This window comes from Ahaetulla prasina, chromosome 2, assembly GCF_028640845.1.
Source record: "Ahaetulla prasina isolate Xishuangbanna chromosome 2, ASM2864084v1, whole genome shotgun sequence".
NCBI classification, from domain to species: domain Eukaryota; kingdom Metazoa; phylum Chordata; class Lepidosauria; order Squamata; family Colubridae; genus Ahaetulla; species Ahaetulla prasina.
Genome location: NC_080540.1, coordinates 160,536,005 through 160,552,495, shown reverse-complemented (window position 1 = coordinate 160,552,495; position 16,491 = coordinate 160,536,005). Strand labels below are relative to the sequence as shown.

General features: G+C 43.9%; 1 protein-coding gene across 1 annotated transcript in view; it reads right to left on the bottom strand.

The window, feature by feature from the left end:
- AGAP2 (ArfGAP with GTPase domain, ankyrin repeat and PH domain 2) overlaps positions 1-16,128 on the bottom strand; it is a 201,412-nt gene extending 185,284 nt beyond the window's left edge. Inside the window, exon 1 of the mRNA XM_058168147.1 lies at positions 15,809-16,128. Coding sequence (XP_058024130.1) covers positions 15,809-15,968 — 160 coding nt within the window. The 5' untranslated portion in view covers positions 15,969-16,128. The remainder of the gene's footprint in view (positions 1-15,808) is intronic.
- Positions 16,129-16,491: the final 363 nt, after the last annotated feature.

The window sequence follows — 16,491 nt, the reverse complement described above, 5'->3', positions numbered from 1 at the left end:
GCCTTCTCAGCTGAGGGAGGGAGGGTTTCCCCAACCGGTAGGTGCCTCATTTCCCACCCTCGGCTTATACTCGAGTCCCCAGTTTACCCCAGTTTTTGGGGTAAAATTGGGGACCTCGGCTTATACTCGGATCGGCTTATATTCGAGTATATACGGTACTTGTATTCTGTTCATTAAAAACTTATGTAATGTATTACTGTAAGTTTTGGCGGGAGTTTTAGGCGGGAAATATCTCGTTCCTGATTGGTTGCAGCCTCAGGCTGAAGTGTATATAAGGAGAGGTTTTCCTCCAGAGTTTTGCTGGGTCACACTATATTAAAGAGCTGTTGTCACTAACCTGGTCTCCTGCCTCGTCAATACCCGAACTTAACATTGGCGACGAGGATGGGATCTTGAGGCAGAGCACCAGAACAGAGCTGAACTCACTATGAGAATCAAACCCAGCAAGGTGATAGCGAATGCAGCGATGACCGGCTACACGCCACCCACTCCGTTTGACCCTGCCCAGGAAACATGGGGAATATATATGACCCGTTTCGAAAGTTTCCTGGAGGCAAACGAGTTACAGGGAGTCTCCGACAACCGCAAACGGGCTTACTTCATAAGCCACTGTGGGTCCGCAGTCATCGCCGCAGAAGCCCTAGCGGAGCCAACACCGCTACACTCCGTATCGTGGCAGACCCTTCAGACCCTCCTGAAGAATCACTACGCACCAGCCCCGTCCAAATACGTTCGACGGTACGAGTTTGGGGAGCGCAGGCAACAAGAAGGCGAGTCTATCAGCGACTACATGGCAGCCCTGAGACAAGCCTCCAAGCATTGCGAGTACCGCGATCTGGACGAAGAGCTGCTGGAACAACTTATACGGGGGGTCAGAGACATCCGTTTGAGGAGACGGTTGCTAGCCAAGAGCAACCTGACATTGGCAAACGCCCTGGACGAAGCCAGAGCCCATGAGATGTCCAACCATGCAGCAGACACCTTACAAAAGCGACTCACGCCGATGGCGGGCGCAAAGCCGAGCACAGTCCACCACGAAGAAACCTATCGTGAGTCAACCAGCGAAGAGGAGGAAGAAGTCCACTACACCGGAAAATCGACAAGGGAAGACCCGGAGGAATGCGGAAGTTGCGGGGGGCGACATCAGCGCCAAAGATGTAAGTTCAGGGACGCCATTTGCCGGCGGTGTGAAAGGAAGGGGCACCTGGCTCAAGTCTGCCGAGCACCCCAACCTTCCCGCCGAAAATTCAAATCGCCAATCAGAGCGGCTCTGAGTCAGAGATGCAAACCCCACATTCGCCGAATTTCAAACCAGCCAATCAGAGCGAGATCGGCAAGGCGACCCGCGATTGGCCAGGAAAGAAAGAGCGCAAGTCAAACCGAATGACTGTTACCATAGACCACGCAGCTACCCGCATCAAGAAAAGATCTTCACAAACCCGACAATTGAAGGCGTACCGTGCCGACTGGAAGTAGACACAGGATCAGCTATCACAATCATGTCCTGGGACACTTTTGTGAAAGCCTTGCCGACATCGCAAAGCGCAAGCTACAGAAACAACGGCCCGGGTGCAGGATTACCAGGGCAACCGCATCCCTGTTCGAGGGACAACGACCGTCGAGGTCAAGTACGGGACATACGAAAAGACCCTGCCCATCACGTTAGTCGAGGGAACCTTGCCAAGCTTGCTGGGGCTAGACTGGTTCCGGGCGTTGGGAATGGGGGTGACTGGCGTCCACCGGAGCGGATGCAACCTGCAAAACGCCCTAATGGAGGAATTCGCAGACGTATTCGAGGACCGTTTAGGCAAGTACAAGGGGACCCCTATCTCCTTCAATTTAGACCCCCAAATAGCTCCCATTAGGTTAAAGGCAAGGAGGGTTCCTTTTGCACTCAAACCTAAAATCGACAAAGAGTTAGATAAATTAGTCAGCCAGGGGATACTAGTGCCAGTTGACCATGCCAAATGGGAGACGCCAATCGTCACCCCTATAAAACCAGACGGGTCCATAAGAATTTGCGCTGATTACAAGGCTACCTTGAACAAAGCATTGCAAAAGAGCGCCTACCCAGTTCCAGTAGTGCAACACTTATTGCACTCACTAGGGCACGGACAAGTTTTCGCCAAATTAGACTTGGCACAAGCTACCAACAGCTACCCGTAGATGCTAGCACAGCTGAAGCCCAGACCATTGTAACGCACCGGGTGCCTTTAAGTGCACCCGGTTACAGTTTGGGGTGAGTGTGGCCCGGGCTATTCCAAAATTTGATGGAGCGACTCCTACAAGGGTTACCGGAGTCGTGCCTATTTCGATGATGTGTTGGTATCAGGGGAAGATTTAAGAGAACTGGGGAAGCGATTAAGGAAAGTTTTGGCCATTTTTAGGTCGGCAGGATTAAAAGTCAAAGCAAGCAAGTGTCAGATAGGGGTCGAATCTGTTGAATTTTTGGGCTATAGAATAGACAAAAAAGGGATTCACCCCACTGAGAGCAAAGTCAAGGCGATAAAGAGAGCCCCAGCACCCAAAAACAAGACACGCCCACCAAGCCACACCCACAGAACTGGTAGTAAAAAAAATTGAAACCCACCACTGCCCCACTCCCATCTATTCTCTGTCTCCCAAGTCCCAGCTGATTGGGAGGAAATGGGGATTTTGCAGTAACTTTCCCCTGCATTGGGGAGGGAATGGAGATTTTGCAGTATCCTTCCCCTGCTACGCCCACCAAGCCATGTCCACCAAGCCTTGCCCACAGAACTGCTAGTAAAAATTTTTGAAACCCACCACTGCTATAAGGTAGAGCTCAGCATATCAACAAGTGCAAATTCTTCATCCTGGCAACACCATGAGACAACCACCAGCGTAAGGGGACCCTTGGTTTCACCCTCAGTTGTGGAAGTTCAACAGATGATTTGAAGGCAGACACAATCGCTCAGTCCAGCCTGAGGATTTCTTGGGGGTGGGGTGGGGTGGAGAATCCTCAGTGGAGATTCAGTAGTGCAACGTATGTTTGGAAGAAGGATGAGACATAAATCTAATAAATGAATATCGATTTAATTTGCATGAAAACGTAAATTAAATCCCCTCTTTTTTTTTCAGCCTCTAGTGACCTGCATTTCTGATTGCAGTGTCAATTGCAAATAGAGGATAGGCATCACTCTCACTTCTGGAGTGGACAACTGTGTAGCTACCAGATAACAATCCGCAAAGATGCGGGTGACCGCTAGGTGGCAGGGTAAAGAAAGAGAAAACTCCTTGCTGCTTTGCTGCTCTCTAGTGGTTGCCCTGATATGATAAGCCAATTGTGCATTTAATGCACATGCCAAAGACTCTACAGATAGTCCTCGACTTTCAACCATTTGTTTAGTGACCATTCAAAGTTACAACGGCATGAAAAAAGTGACCTGTGACTGTTTTCCACAATTACGACCATTTGCAGCATCCTTATGGTCATGGGATTAAAATTCAGATGCTTGGCTCATTTTAATGATGGTTATGGGCTCCTGAGGTCATGTGATCACCTTTTGCAACCCTCTGGCAAGCAAATTCAATGGGCAAACCAGATTCACTTAGCAACCATATTATAATTTAACAACTCGAGTGATTCATTTAACAACTGTGGCAAGAAAAGTTGTAAAATGAGGCAAAACTCCTTTAACAACGGTCTTGCTAAACAATGGAAATTCTGGGTTCAGTTGTGGTCATAAGTCGAGGACTACTTGTATTCTGTTCATTAAAAACTTACATTTTTAGCAGGATTGTTAAGAGTATTAATCCTTCCATTCCCCACCATCCAGTCAGAGCTGAAGAAGCTTCTTGGATGAGAAGCGAAACGTCTTCAAAGAAAAACCAGAAAGTCCCGTTGCCTCTTGAAAAAAGCACTTTTGAGACCACCATGACCTGGATGACTGAGAATCTCCATAGTAGGATTGTTGTTACAATTTATATGAGGCAGTCTGGAGATTGTGCGCTACTCTCTTAAGGCCATTAAAATCTTGGATTAAAAGTACTGGGGCTGCCTGGATGACAAAACCAACTGGGGACATTTTCACATTGCTATCTCTTCTTTTCACCAAATCCTCTAGAGCAGTTTATCTCAATGTTGGCAACTTTAAGATATGTGGACTTCAACTTGCAGAACCCCACAGCTAGCTAAGTCGGCTGGAAAATTCTGTGAGTTGAAATCCAGCCATTTTAAAGTTGTTGAGGTTGAGAAACATTGCTTCAGAGCAACCAGGAGGTCACTTGTAGACATCTTTGGCTGATCTCAAAACTTCAAGAATACATGTATCCATGCTCTCTCTAGGTGACCAATGTGTGTGTGCTAAGAATATCATTCAGTCGGGGTTCCAATTTACTACAATCCAGGTGTAATCAAAATAACACCCCGTTACTGTCACACTGCACTTAAAATGGAGAGATAATACATTGCTAGCACTTTCTACCTCCAAATCCACATTTTAGAATAGAATAGTATAGAATTTTTTATTGGCCAAGTGTGATTGGACACACAAGGAATTGGTCTTGTGGTGGATGCATTCTCCAAATGGCTGGAGATCATCCTAATGAAATCCACAACCGCGGGAGCTGTCATTTCAGCACTAAAACACCTTTTCGCCACGCACGGCTACCGGACACCCTCGTGTCCGATAACGCCTGATTCACTGCAGCATTATTTGAAGGGTACCTGGCTGAAGAGGGCATCCGACATGCCCTCTCAGCGCCGTTCCACCCGCGCCGAACGGCCTTGCTGAACGCTTTGTTCGAGTGCGAAAGAAGCGCTATCACGAAGCGGCCCGGAGACTGGCAGGCACAAATCGACGATTCCTAACCGTCAACACAGGACCCCTGTGGCCACCGCCGCAGCCCAGCCGAGCTATTAATGGGCGGAAGCTAAGGTGCCCGCTAGACCGGCTACACCGAACTACGTGCAGGACGGGTTCAAAACAAAACCAGATAGACTCCGGAATTAAACATAGGAGACTCAGTGTGGGCACATAATTACAGCGACGGCCCAAACTGGAAGAGGGGATAGTCATAGACAAACGGGCCCCAAATCTTATCTAGTGGAAATAGACGATGGCAGAGTTTGGAGGCGCCACATAGATCAATTAAGAAACAGATTGAGCGATAAGGCAGAATTAGGCGAGACAGCCCTGACTATGATTTAATTAACCCCACAGCTGACTGGAGCCGAGAACAAACAGAAAGCATAGAACCAAACAGAGACTTATCTGAGTCAGGCGAGGTCCAGCGACACCCTCAGGCCTCTAGAGGACAGCAGGTCCGAGCCGGCGAATAATCCAGGGCCGGATGGCCGGGAGGAGGAGCTCAGAGGAACGAAAAGTCCCTCCGGCAAGCTCGACTCAACTCCAGAAAGTGAACTGCGCAGGTCCGGGAGAGTCAGGAGACGCCCCACGTACCTGCAGGACTACGTAGAGAAGTAATATGCAAATATTGGCAAAGTGCCTTCTGGGAGGGAAGGAGTGTAATGTATTACTGTAAGTTTTGGCGGGAGTTTTAGGCGGGAAATATCTCGTTCCTGATTGGTTGCAGCCTCAGGCTGAAGTGTATATAAGGAGAGGTTTTCCTCCAGAGTTTTGCTGGGTCACACTATATTAAAGAGCTGTTGTCACTAACCTGGTCTCCTGCCTCGTCAATACCCGAACTTAACAACTTACATTTTTAGCAGGATTGTTAAGAGTATTAATCCTTCCATTCCCCACCATCCAGTCAGAGCTGAAGAAGCTTCTTGGATGAGAAGCGAAACGTCTTCAAAGAAAAACCAGAAAGTCCCGTTGCCTCTTGAAAAAAGCACTTTTGAGACAACCATGACCTGGATGACTGAGAATCTCCATAGTAGGATTGTTGTTACAATTTATATGAGGCAGTCTGGAGATTGTGCGCTACTCTCTTAAGGCCATTAAAATCTTGGATTAAAAGTACTGGGGCTGCCTGGATGACAAAACCAACTGGGGACATTTTCACATTGCCATCTCTTCTTTTCACCAAATCCTCTAGAGCAGTTTATCTCAATGTTGGCAACTTTAAGATATGTGGACTTCAACTTGCAGAACCCCACAGCTAGCTAAGTCGGCTGGAAAATTCTGTGAGTTGAAATCCAGCCATTTTAAAGTTGTTGAGGTTGAGAAACATTGCTTCAGAGCAACCAGGAGGTCACTTGTAGACATCTTTGGCTGATCTCAAAACTTCAAGAATACATGTATCCATGCTCTCTCTAGGTGACCAATGTGTGTGTGCTAAGAATATCATTCAGTCGGGGTTCCAATTTACTACAATCCAGGTGTAATCAAAATAACACCCCGTTACTGTCACACTGCACTTAAAATGGAGAGATAATACATTGCTAGCACTTTCTACCTCCAAATCCACATTTTAGAATAGAATAGTATAGAATTTTTTATTGGCCAAGTGTGATTGGACACACAAGGAATTGGTCTTGTTGTATATGTTCTCAGATACGGTCATCAAGAATCATAAAGTATAACACTTAATGACAGTCATAGGGAACAAATAAGCAATCAGGAAACAATATCAATATAAATTGTAAGGATACAAGCAACAAAATTACAGTCATACAGTCATAAGTGGAAGAAGATGGATGATGGGAATGATAAGATTAATAGTAATGCAGACTTAGTAACTAGTTTGACAGAGTTGAGGGAATTATTTGTTTAGCAGAGTGATGGCGTTCAGGAAAAAACTGTTCTTGTGTCTAGTTGTTCTGGTGTGCAGTGCTCTATAGCATCGTTTTGAGGGTAGGAGTTGAAACAGTTTATGTCCAGGATACGAGGGGTCTGTAAATATTTTCACAGCCCTCTTTTTGACTTGTGCAGTATACAGGTCCCCAAAGGAAGGCAGGTTGGTAGCAACTGTTTTTAATCCATTCCTTGCATATTTATTTCAATCTGAACAGTGCCAAACGGAAGAGCTGTAAAATCAGCAAGCCACTTTTCCATGCATTTAACTGCCCTACCCCACAACAACAGTGAAATGCACTGTTGGCATTTTTTCAACCAGATACTGCTCCCAATAACCTTTGGTTCCACTCCATGGGAAAATATATTCTACATGAATAATGCACGAAATGAAAGAAGCAGGGGATTGCCTTGAATCCAGGAACCTTGAGTGGGACTCTGCCCACAAGTCTGCAGAGCCAGATGTCTACGGAGATTCTCAGTCATCCAGGTCATGGTTGTCCCAAAGGCGCTTTTTCAAGAGGCACCCGCACTTTCTGGTTTTTCTTTGAAGAAGCGAAATATCTTCAGAGAAAAAATCAGGAAGTCCAGTTGCCTCTTGAAAAAGCGCCTTTGGGATAATCTGCAGAGCCAGAGTCTCAAAAAGAAAATACCCATTTTGGAATCAGAAAGCCAGCCAATGTCATGAAGACACAGAGGTCCAGGAATGGTTTCAGAGTGACACAAAAATACTTGGGTAGAAGCGCTACAACAATGAGAATCTCCAGTACTAACTTTTTCTTTTGAGCACAGTGCTGCCACTATTTGTAGCTTTCTTTTGGCTGTGTGGTCTGATTGCAACACATACCGGATTGTCAAAGTAAATCATCACCCTAATGCAAAGCTAAAACCGCAGGGAGATGCTCTGAAATTTCAACTAGAATGTCTTTCTTGTTGCTTCTAAGAAAACTATGAACCGGAACAAAGTCACAAATACCTAGTTTTGAACAAGAGGAAGTGAAGCTAGTGAGATCACTGTGTAGTTACTTCAGAAGCGTTAAGGAAGGAGTGCCGAGAACTGGTAGAGGAAAATAAGTAAGATACAGATGGAGTCTAAATCTGGCTCATGCGTCATCTTCTCCTTTTGATAATACAGTGATTACTTCAAAAACTGGTAAATGTACATGACTGAATTTCTCATGTCATAAATTATTTTGTGAGTCTTGTCCTCGGCTATTAGAGAAACAGAAATAACAAGATATACTGTAACTTGACTTCAAATGCTGTATTCATTTATTCTGTTAACTGTTGTTTTTCATTTGTGCAAAAGCTTTTAATGTGGCTAATACACTTAAAAAGCTTTCTATATTATCTTATAATAGTATATTATAAACATAATAATTGATCAGGAGTTGAAAGTATAGTTTAGTCATAGAATGAATTGCAGACTTGCATTGCAAGGGACTTTGATAGTCATCTCCGTGGCTTCACTTAATCTTGTCAATTCTGAAGAAGTGGCTGTGGTTTTGGTCAGCAATATGCGCTCTACCACATATAGGCTAGCGCCATGCTCTCCTTGACTCTGTCAGGAAGTTAGTGAGAACTAGCTGGCTCAGAGAGATCAGTAGCAACATCTTATTGGGAGAGAGGCAGTGATGCCGGCCACCATAAAAGAAGTAGTGGCTTCTCCTGCCTCCAACCAGCCTTCCCTGAAGCCAACCACAATGGATAATTATTGCCCGGTCCCCAAAATATCCTTTCTGGAGAAGGGTTTGGAGAGCTTGATAGAACTGCAATGCAGGGTTCCTTAGAGGAAAAAGATTATTCTAGAGCCTTTTCAATTTCATTTCAGAGCTGGCCATGGGACATATATTTTGCACAGATTGTGCTGGTAGGTGATCTACATATCAGGACACAGATAGAGGGACAGCATCCCTCCTGATTTTTGTTAGACCTTCTAGTGGTATACAACACCGTCATTCATGCTACCTTTCTGGATTGCCTTTTGGACTGTCTGTAAGGATTAGGAGTTGCGGGCATTGTTTTCCACTCTAACAAGGCTAAGCTGCCAATGCAGTGCAAGATTTGGCCTAGTTATTGAAGGTTATAAGGATCCAGATGGGAAGAAACTGGGCTACTCCAAACCATTCTACATGGAGCTGCTCTTGAGGCCTGGTCCCTTAGGAAATCAGTTCAGTGTACAGCAGTCTAATTAGTTATGGATGCACCTAGATGTTCCAATGTGACTGCTACTGTGGGAGCTGTGTTGTGGTCCAGCTAGTTTCTGGATACAGTCAGGGGTGGGCTGCTGGGGGTTCGCAGGGGTTTGGGAAACCTCTAAGTAAGATTCTGTGCAGTTTGGAGAACCCTCAAATCCCATTCCTGGCTGGCTGTGCCCAACCTGCCCCTCCCAGGAGTCCCCATGCAGCCCCTTTTGGTTGCAGTTAAGTGCAGGGTGTGCGCAAAAAAAGGGCCTACCAGAAGTTCAGGAAGGCCAGAAACGAGCCTCTTTCTGGCCTCCAGAGGGCCTCTGGAGCCTGGGGAGCCTGTTTTCGCCCTCCTGGAGGCTCAAGGAAAGCCTCCAGAGCCCGGGGAGGGCAAAAACGCCCCCTCTGCTGTGATGCAGGAGGCCGACTAGGCCATGCTCATCATGGCCACGCCCACCCAGCAACCGGACAGAGAATCCCTTGCTAAAATTTTTGAAGCCCACCCGTGGATACAGTCCAAGGTACTGTCTGTCCATTTTAAAGCTCTTTATAGCTCAGGGCTTAGATCCAATGAAGCCACCTTGTCTGGACTGAATGTGCCCTTTCAATGACATTTTGAACAGAGGTCTTGTTATGTACAGGGGCTCTCCTTTTCCATGGAAAAGTTTGTTTCCAAGCATCTGGACTTCTCCTATGTTATTGGGCTTCCAAAAAGAGCTGTAAATACATTGGCTCTCGGGGAAAGCATTTGGGGACAATGCTTTCCCCTTTTAGAATAGTGAATAGACTTATATTAATAAATACGTTAACAAATTAATAGCGAGCAGAACAGAGTAGAATAATGTATCTATGTTATTGTGATTTTATAAGTTTTCTCTTCTCCAATCAGTTTTGGTGCTTAAGATTAAGTGGTGGACATATTCAGTAGTTTTGAGAACTGAATGGGATAAAAGCTGCAAGAAATAGAATTCTGTTGATACAAAATATAACAAACCCCTCCCTAGTGAGTGAGAACCGTAATGTTGTGCCTCGTCCTCCCTCCTCTCCTCAGCCGGGCCCCTCCCGTCTCGTCCCAGGTCTGCTATCAGACTCTGAGTCTGATAATGAAGATGAACGGCCTGTCATGCCTCCAGCCCCCGACCCTGGCCCCATGCCCGGACAGGATGTCAGGAATGAACAAACAAACCTCACTCATAGGGCGTGTGTTCCTTTGGCTCAGCCATCAGAGGAAGTCAGCCACGGATTGGAATTACTCGGGCCTACTCCTTCTGACCCCTCCCTTTCTCAAACAGCAGAAAACAATTCAAAGTGGGAGGATCCTCGCTTCCGGAGATCTGAGAGGCGACGCCAGCAGAAGGAAGGGAGGGGCAGGCCTGGATAAGTGCTGAGTCATGGAGCCACACCCCACAGCCTATATAAAGGACCTGCTTTTGGCATTCCTTGAGTCAAGCAAAGTCTCATCTAGTTTGCTGAAGTCACAACTTGGATTCTTGCCTGCCCTGAGAAATCTGAAAGGAATTTGGCAAAGCTGCTGAGGCTTTGTTGCCACACTTGATATGGACTTCCTAGACCCGGTCGTCGGAGGGGGAGGGGGACACGACACATAATATCTATACACATTGTTTATGTTAAAGAGAATCTACCCATTGGGCCTCCATATCTTGATGAGGATGTTGACGCTTCCCCAGCATGGGAGATTGGGGTGCAAAATCTAGTGCTTCTCAGTTATGGCCTCAAGCAGTGGTGGGTTTCAGCAGGTTCTGAACAGTTCTGGAGAACCAGTAGCGGAAATTTTGAGTAGTTCGGAGAAACGGTAGTAAAAATTCTGACCGCCCCCGCCCCCATCTATTCTCTGCCTCCCAAGTCCCAGCTGATAGAGAGGAAATGGGGATTTTGCAGTAACCTTCCCTTGGAATGGCGTGGGAATGGAGATTTTACAGTATCCTTCCCCTGCCACACCCACCAAGCCACACCCACCAAGCCACACCCACAGAACCGATAGTAAAAAAAATTGAAACCCACCACTGGCCCCAATATTTTGTGGGGGAGGCCTGTCCCCCACAATGATGCAATTTCTTCCAATGCAATTTGATGCAATTTCTTCCAATATTTAGGGAAGGTTTTAATGGTTAAAATTACTGTCAGTTGGAGATACCTAGTTATAAATTTTTATGATAGACTGCTTTATTAGGTGGTTTTATAATTTCATTTTGTCGTAAACCACAGCATAACAGTAAAGTCATTCAGTCAATCAATTTGCGAACATGTGTGCTATTCTGATGCTGAAGAAAAAAATGGATTTGGGGGGAAAAAAAGACTATTCCAGAATAACTTCATAGGAAAAAAAAAACTATTTTGAAAGAACCTCTGATTTAAAGAAGGCAACCAGGGACAGTTGGTTTTTGCCAACTATTTTGCCCCTTTGCTGGGAACATTTGCACAGCAGAACAAGCCAATACACAGATCACAATTTTCTCCACAAGAGGAAAATATACCCTATTTTTTTTAAAAAAAAAATTTCTAAGTGGGTCTTTATATTTTATTGTAATTTTATTAAAAAGATAAAAACTAAACTCAAAAGAAAAAAAATGAAAAAATGAAAGGGCAGGGGAAAATGGGGGAAAAAAAGTATACTAAAGAAAAAGAAAGAAATATACTGTATAAAAAAATGACTTCCCCCTTCATCACAACTTATAAAAATGTTAATAACATCACTTTCTCTTAAAATACAGCAAATGATCTATTTTTCCCTATCCCATCTGTTAACTATTAAAAAAAAATCTGCAAAGTCTTGTCCTTCAGTCATAATCAGGAAAAATTCAGAGTCTTACCAGAGAAAAGAACCCTATTTTAACCTTGATCAAATAAACCAAGTTTGTATTGCTTCCTTTTACTTTTAGCAATTTTGATCTTTAGTTCATTCAAATAGTGTCCTAGAGTTTAATTTAATTTAATTTTTCTTTGTCCCTTCTCAAAAATATCTTCAAAGCTTTAACAAGCCACTTTTGTAAAGCTAATATAGGAAAATTTTCCAAGTCACTCTTTTGGTTTGTTATTTATATATCCCTTTAAATTATTAGAACATTAGCCAGTTTGGTTGTAGCCTCTTTTTTCATACGTATTATTCTTGTAGCTTGTCATTTTTAGATCCATTTTCACATCAATCTCAGTCTTGTCTGGTAAAGATGTTCCTGTTCCATAACATCTTTCAACCAGAGTTGATCTATAGACCCTAATCCTCTTAATGTTAACTTCTGGGTCCATTGTTTAAAAATATCTTTCAACATGCTCAATGTTTAGTATTTTGTTCCATTGTTTGTATGGAACTGTAAGTCAAATTTAAGTGCTCTTCTCCTTTAATTGAAATCTTTAGTTCCTTCTGGTTCCCTCTAGTGTCCAACCTTCTAAGTCTTGTCCTATCATATTTTTGGGGAAAGATGCTTACAAATAATCCCACGGTTTTATTTCAAATCCATTTGGATGTTTAATCCATTTGTAACATTCCAGAATCAAAGTTCTAATCAACCTATTGCTGTTTATTCCAAAATAATTTTAAGCCCTTAAATTTATATGTACCGGTATTTTTTATATCCACTCTTACTATTTTTTTTTATAAATAACATAAGCTAGTAAAGATACCTAATATTCCTTTTCTTCCTATTTTCCCCTACAACCTCTTTGGCCGATCACCTCTGATGATCATGTGGCTCAGCTGAGCATGGGCGGGGGGGGGAGGGATTTTTGCTACCGGTTCTCCGAACCACCCGCCGCCATCGCTATCAGATCAGGTGATCCAGTCCGAACTGGGAGCATTTCACCCCTGGTCTAAACCCACCAGAGACAGCTGACATGCTGTCTCATCACAAGGGACAACTGTATGGAGCACTTGTGGGCAATCTCAATTCCACTCCTTGTCCAGAGAAGAATTACGAAAAGCTGGTCTATTTAACAGAATAACAGAATTGGAAGGAACCTTTGAGAGCTTTTAGTCCACCCCTCTTCTCAGGCAGGAAACCCTATACCATTTCAGACAAATACTTGCCAGCTCTCTATTCTATGGTAGTAGTTGGCTCCACTTTTAGCAGAGCTATCTGCTATTTCTTCCCCAGAAGTCCTTATAAGTGGGCATCTATAAATGTATATTTGCATATGCAGATTCAATGTAAATATCTTTTGGGTTTTTTTCTTTCTTTCTTTCTTTTCTTTCTTTCCTTTTCTTTCTTTCTTTCTTTCCTTCCTTCTTTTTTCTTTCTTTTTCTTTTTCTTTTCTTTCTTTCTTTTTCTTTCTTTCCTTCCTTCCTTCTTTTTTCTTTCTTTTTCTTTCTTTTTTTTCTCTCTTTTTTCTTTCTTTTTCTTTTTCTTTTTCTTTTCTTTCTTTCTTTCCTTCCTTCCTTTCTTCCCTCCTCCTTTTTTCTTTCTTTTTTCTTTCTTTCTTTTTCTTTTTTTTCTTCTTTTTCTTCTTCTTTTTCTTTCTTTCTTTCTTTCTTTCTTTCTTTCTTTCTTTCTTTCTTTCTTTCTTTCATCATACATGAGCAGTATCTTCTAACTCTTAGTATGCCCCACTAACAAAATGTGAGCAGAGGATAATCCAAAAGGAGCTGGGGAGCAATTTAGGGGATAGAAACCTGCCAAAGTTCAGGGGGCTCATTTGGCAGGACTGGCCTACCAGAAAGGAGCATGGGTTGTATATACCCTGCTTCTAACTGCACCTACATACAGTCAATCTGGAAATGGAAAAGTGAAAGTGAAAATGACTGGGGCTCTTGTTTCCCCCCTTCCAGATGCTCTGAATTTCAGATCATAGGCAGGAAGTGGGGAAAGCAACAGAAGTATCCAGGTGAGGCAGGTTTTGCGGGGGTGGGGGGGGAGGAAGGTGCTGACGGGAGATGGGGTGATATTCAAGGATCCCTGTTTATGTGCTATGCAGCTTGCCCTGCAGACCCTACGCAGTAAATCTCTACTCTCAGGAAGGGTACAAGACACATCAGCGTGAAAGTAAAATTTAATTACTCTCCCCCCTACTATAAAATGAATGATGCATGTGTTCTTTTGTCCTATATCTTAGGTGGCAAACTATCTTAAGCCAAGCCTGCTGTTAACCAGCATAGAGCCTTGATCTGGATATGACCCTTTTTTCCTGTAGAACTTTCCCATTGTAGGAAGTTAACACCCACCCCTCTCCTAGGAAAATGAGATATTTTAGGAAATATTTCCCCTTAAAGGGAGGCAGAAATTCAGCCCCCCCCATCTTTGTCAATGGGCCATTAAGGCCTGGGCCAGTCTATTCTACATAACAAAGATCTATCTCCTTCAGGCAGAGCCATAATAGGAATTGCCCAAAGCCCCTTCATTACATCATCACCCAGCAAGGCTCAACCAAGCTTGGGACTCCAAAACACATCCTACAAAGTTACCCCTGCATGGCCCCATGAGAGTCTGACAATCAATCAGAACACAAGCTCAAATTCAAAAGCCCAGACAGGGTATAAAACTCAGGCACTCTCAGCATCTCTTCCCTCTTTTTTTTTTCTTCACCCAAGATCTTCAAGGCGTGTGATCCTGTCCACCATTAAAACCATCTTTCCAAGCAGCCACCATGTTTCCAGTGTCTTTTTCCCCACTTGGAACTGAACCCAGAAGGACATTTCTTCCAACACCATTTTCCATAGAGCTGTGGTATCATAACTGTTGACACCATGCACTCTGATAGCCAGAGGTATTGAGAAGGTGAGATCAGGCTGCCTTTAATATAACCAGACTAAATCTTAACATGAACATTTTAAAATGGATTAAGCAATTACACCTGGCCGTGCTATTCAGAGAAATCCAGATACAGATTTACTGAATTAAATACATTCTATGTTCTCCCAGCCTGGATTTGGAACACAATCCCTGGGAACTTTAGCATGCCCGAGTTCTACTGATTGAATAGACAAACATCTCACACACAGTTAATACCTTTCCACTGGTTCTTTTGGGAATTCAACAAACTTGGGCTTGATCATACCTTTTTTTTTTAAATAGAAGATCAAAACAAACCAAGCTCTAGGAAAGGCAATACAATTGGTCACTTAAAACTTTAATGGTTAAAATTCATTGCCTAACCCAATGAATGTGCAGCTGACCAGAAGCAAGAGAATTCTGTGACCTTATAGTTGGACATGTTTCCACTTCAAATGTAAGGAGATGCTGTGCCTCTAACACAATCTAGATAAGCAGTCATTAGCAAGTAAAGCTTTTTTTTAAAACACACAGTTTAGCACTGTCATTCACTATTTATCTTCTACTATTAATGAAGATGAAGGGACCATACATACAGATTCATATATTCCCACGATGCCATAGATCTTCAACAATTCCAGAAGTTAATTGGCCAACAAGACGTCTCTGGAATGGCAGAACCAGGCAGATTCCCATTGACTGGAATTTCCTACCTCGTCCTGCCTTCCGCCCTTAAGATCTAACTTCCTCCATGGGGCTTTGGTGTCTGTCCCCCAATTCTTCCCCACTAAACAGGAAAACTCCAATAATGGCAAAATTGCTTTTCATCATTTCTTTAGCATGACCAGTTAATATGATAAAGTGCCGATGCCTCCTGAAGAAATGCCTTTTCTTCTCAGGTTGTAAAAGCAGGGGCTTATACTCGTAAAATGTTCCGTAACTATGACCTACAGGTGTCAAAATTTCATTTCCACTTTTTTAAAACCTCGTGTGATCTTTTATATTGCAGGTTCCTTCCCCCTAGATCTGCAGGAGGCCTTTTCTGGGATCCTGTAGCATTTTAGAAGAGTGAATCAGTTCAAATCTGCCCTCTTGGGTAGCTTCAAAAGAAAGTCCTAAGCACCATTAAAGGTTTTTTTAGTCAGCCTACCCTCCATCTTATGGCAAGCCCAAGTCACCTACCTCGTACAATGCTCAGGGACACCTTCAAGTTGTTCTTCAGCAGAGGGTCATCAACCAGTTCCACCAGCTGGAAAAGTTTGTTGAGCTGTGCTTTGATCCCCTCATACCTTCGGGCCTCAGCCCGGATAGCTGCAGAGATCAACTGCCTTTGCGAATTCATGGTGTATCTTGTTGTTGGCAGAAGTGACTCAGGATCTCAGCCCATGGTGCAACCTCCTGTCTTTTCTTCACCAGGGAAGTTAAGCAGGCCACAGGCAACCTTAAAGTGCCCACTTCACTCTCATGAACCTGATAGGTTTCTTCTGCCCCGCCCCCACCTCTCTCTCTCTCTCTCACACACACACACACACACTGTTGGTTACACTTCCTGCAAAGAACGTCACATTTCAAAGCCACTGCTCTTTAAATCACCCCATCCCTATCTGATTTTAACACTAGGCAAGGGCGTATCTATGTTAAAAAGAAGAGAGAGAAAAAGGTATAGAACAGCCAATGTCTTCTCAGCCAAGTCTGCTATCATCCTCTAGGATCCCAGGCTACATACTCCAAAGCAGGCAGGACAGGATTCACAGGTGCTGGAATTCTGGTTCCCAAAAGCTATAATTACCGCAAAGTATTTTTGGCACCTGCATCTAGGTAAACAAAGAACCATGTGGAGGCACACAGCTCCCCTCACCACCCAA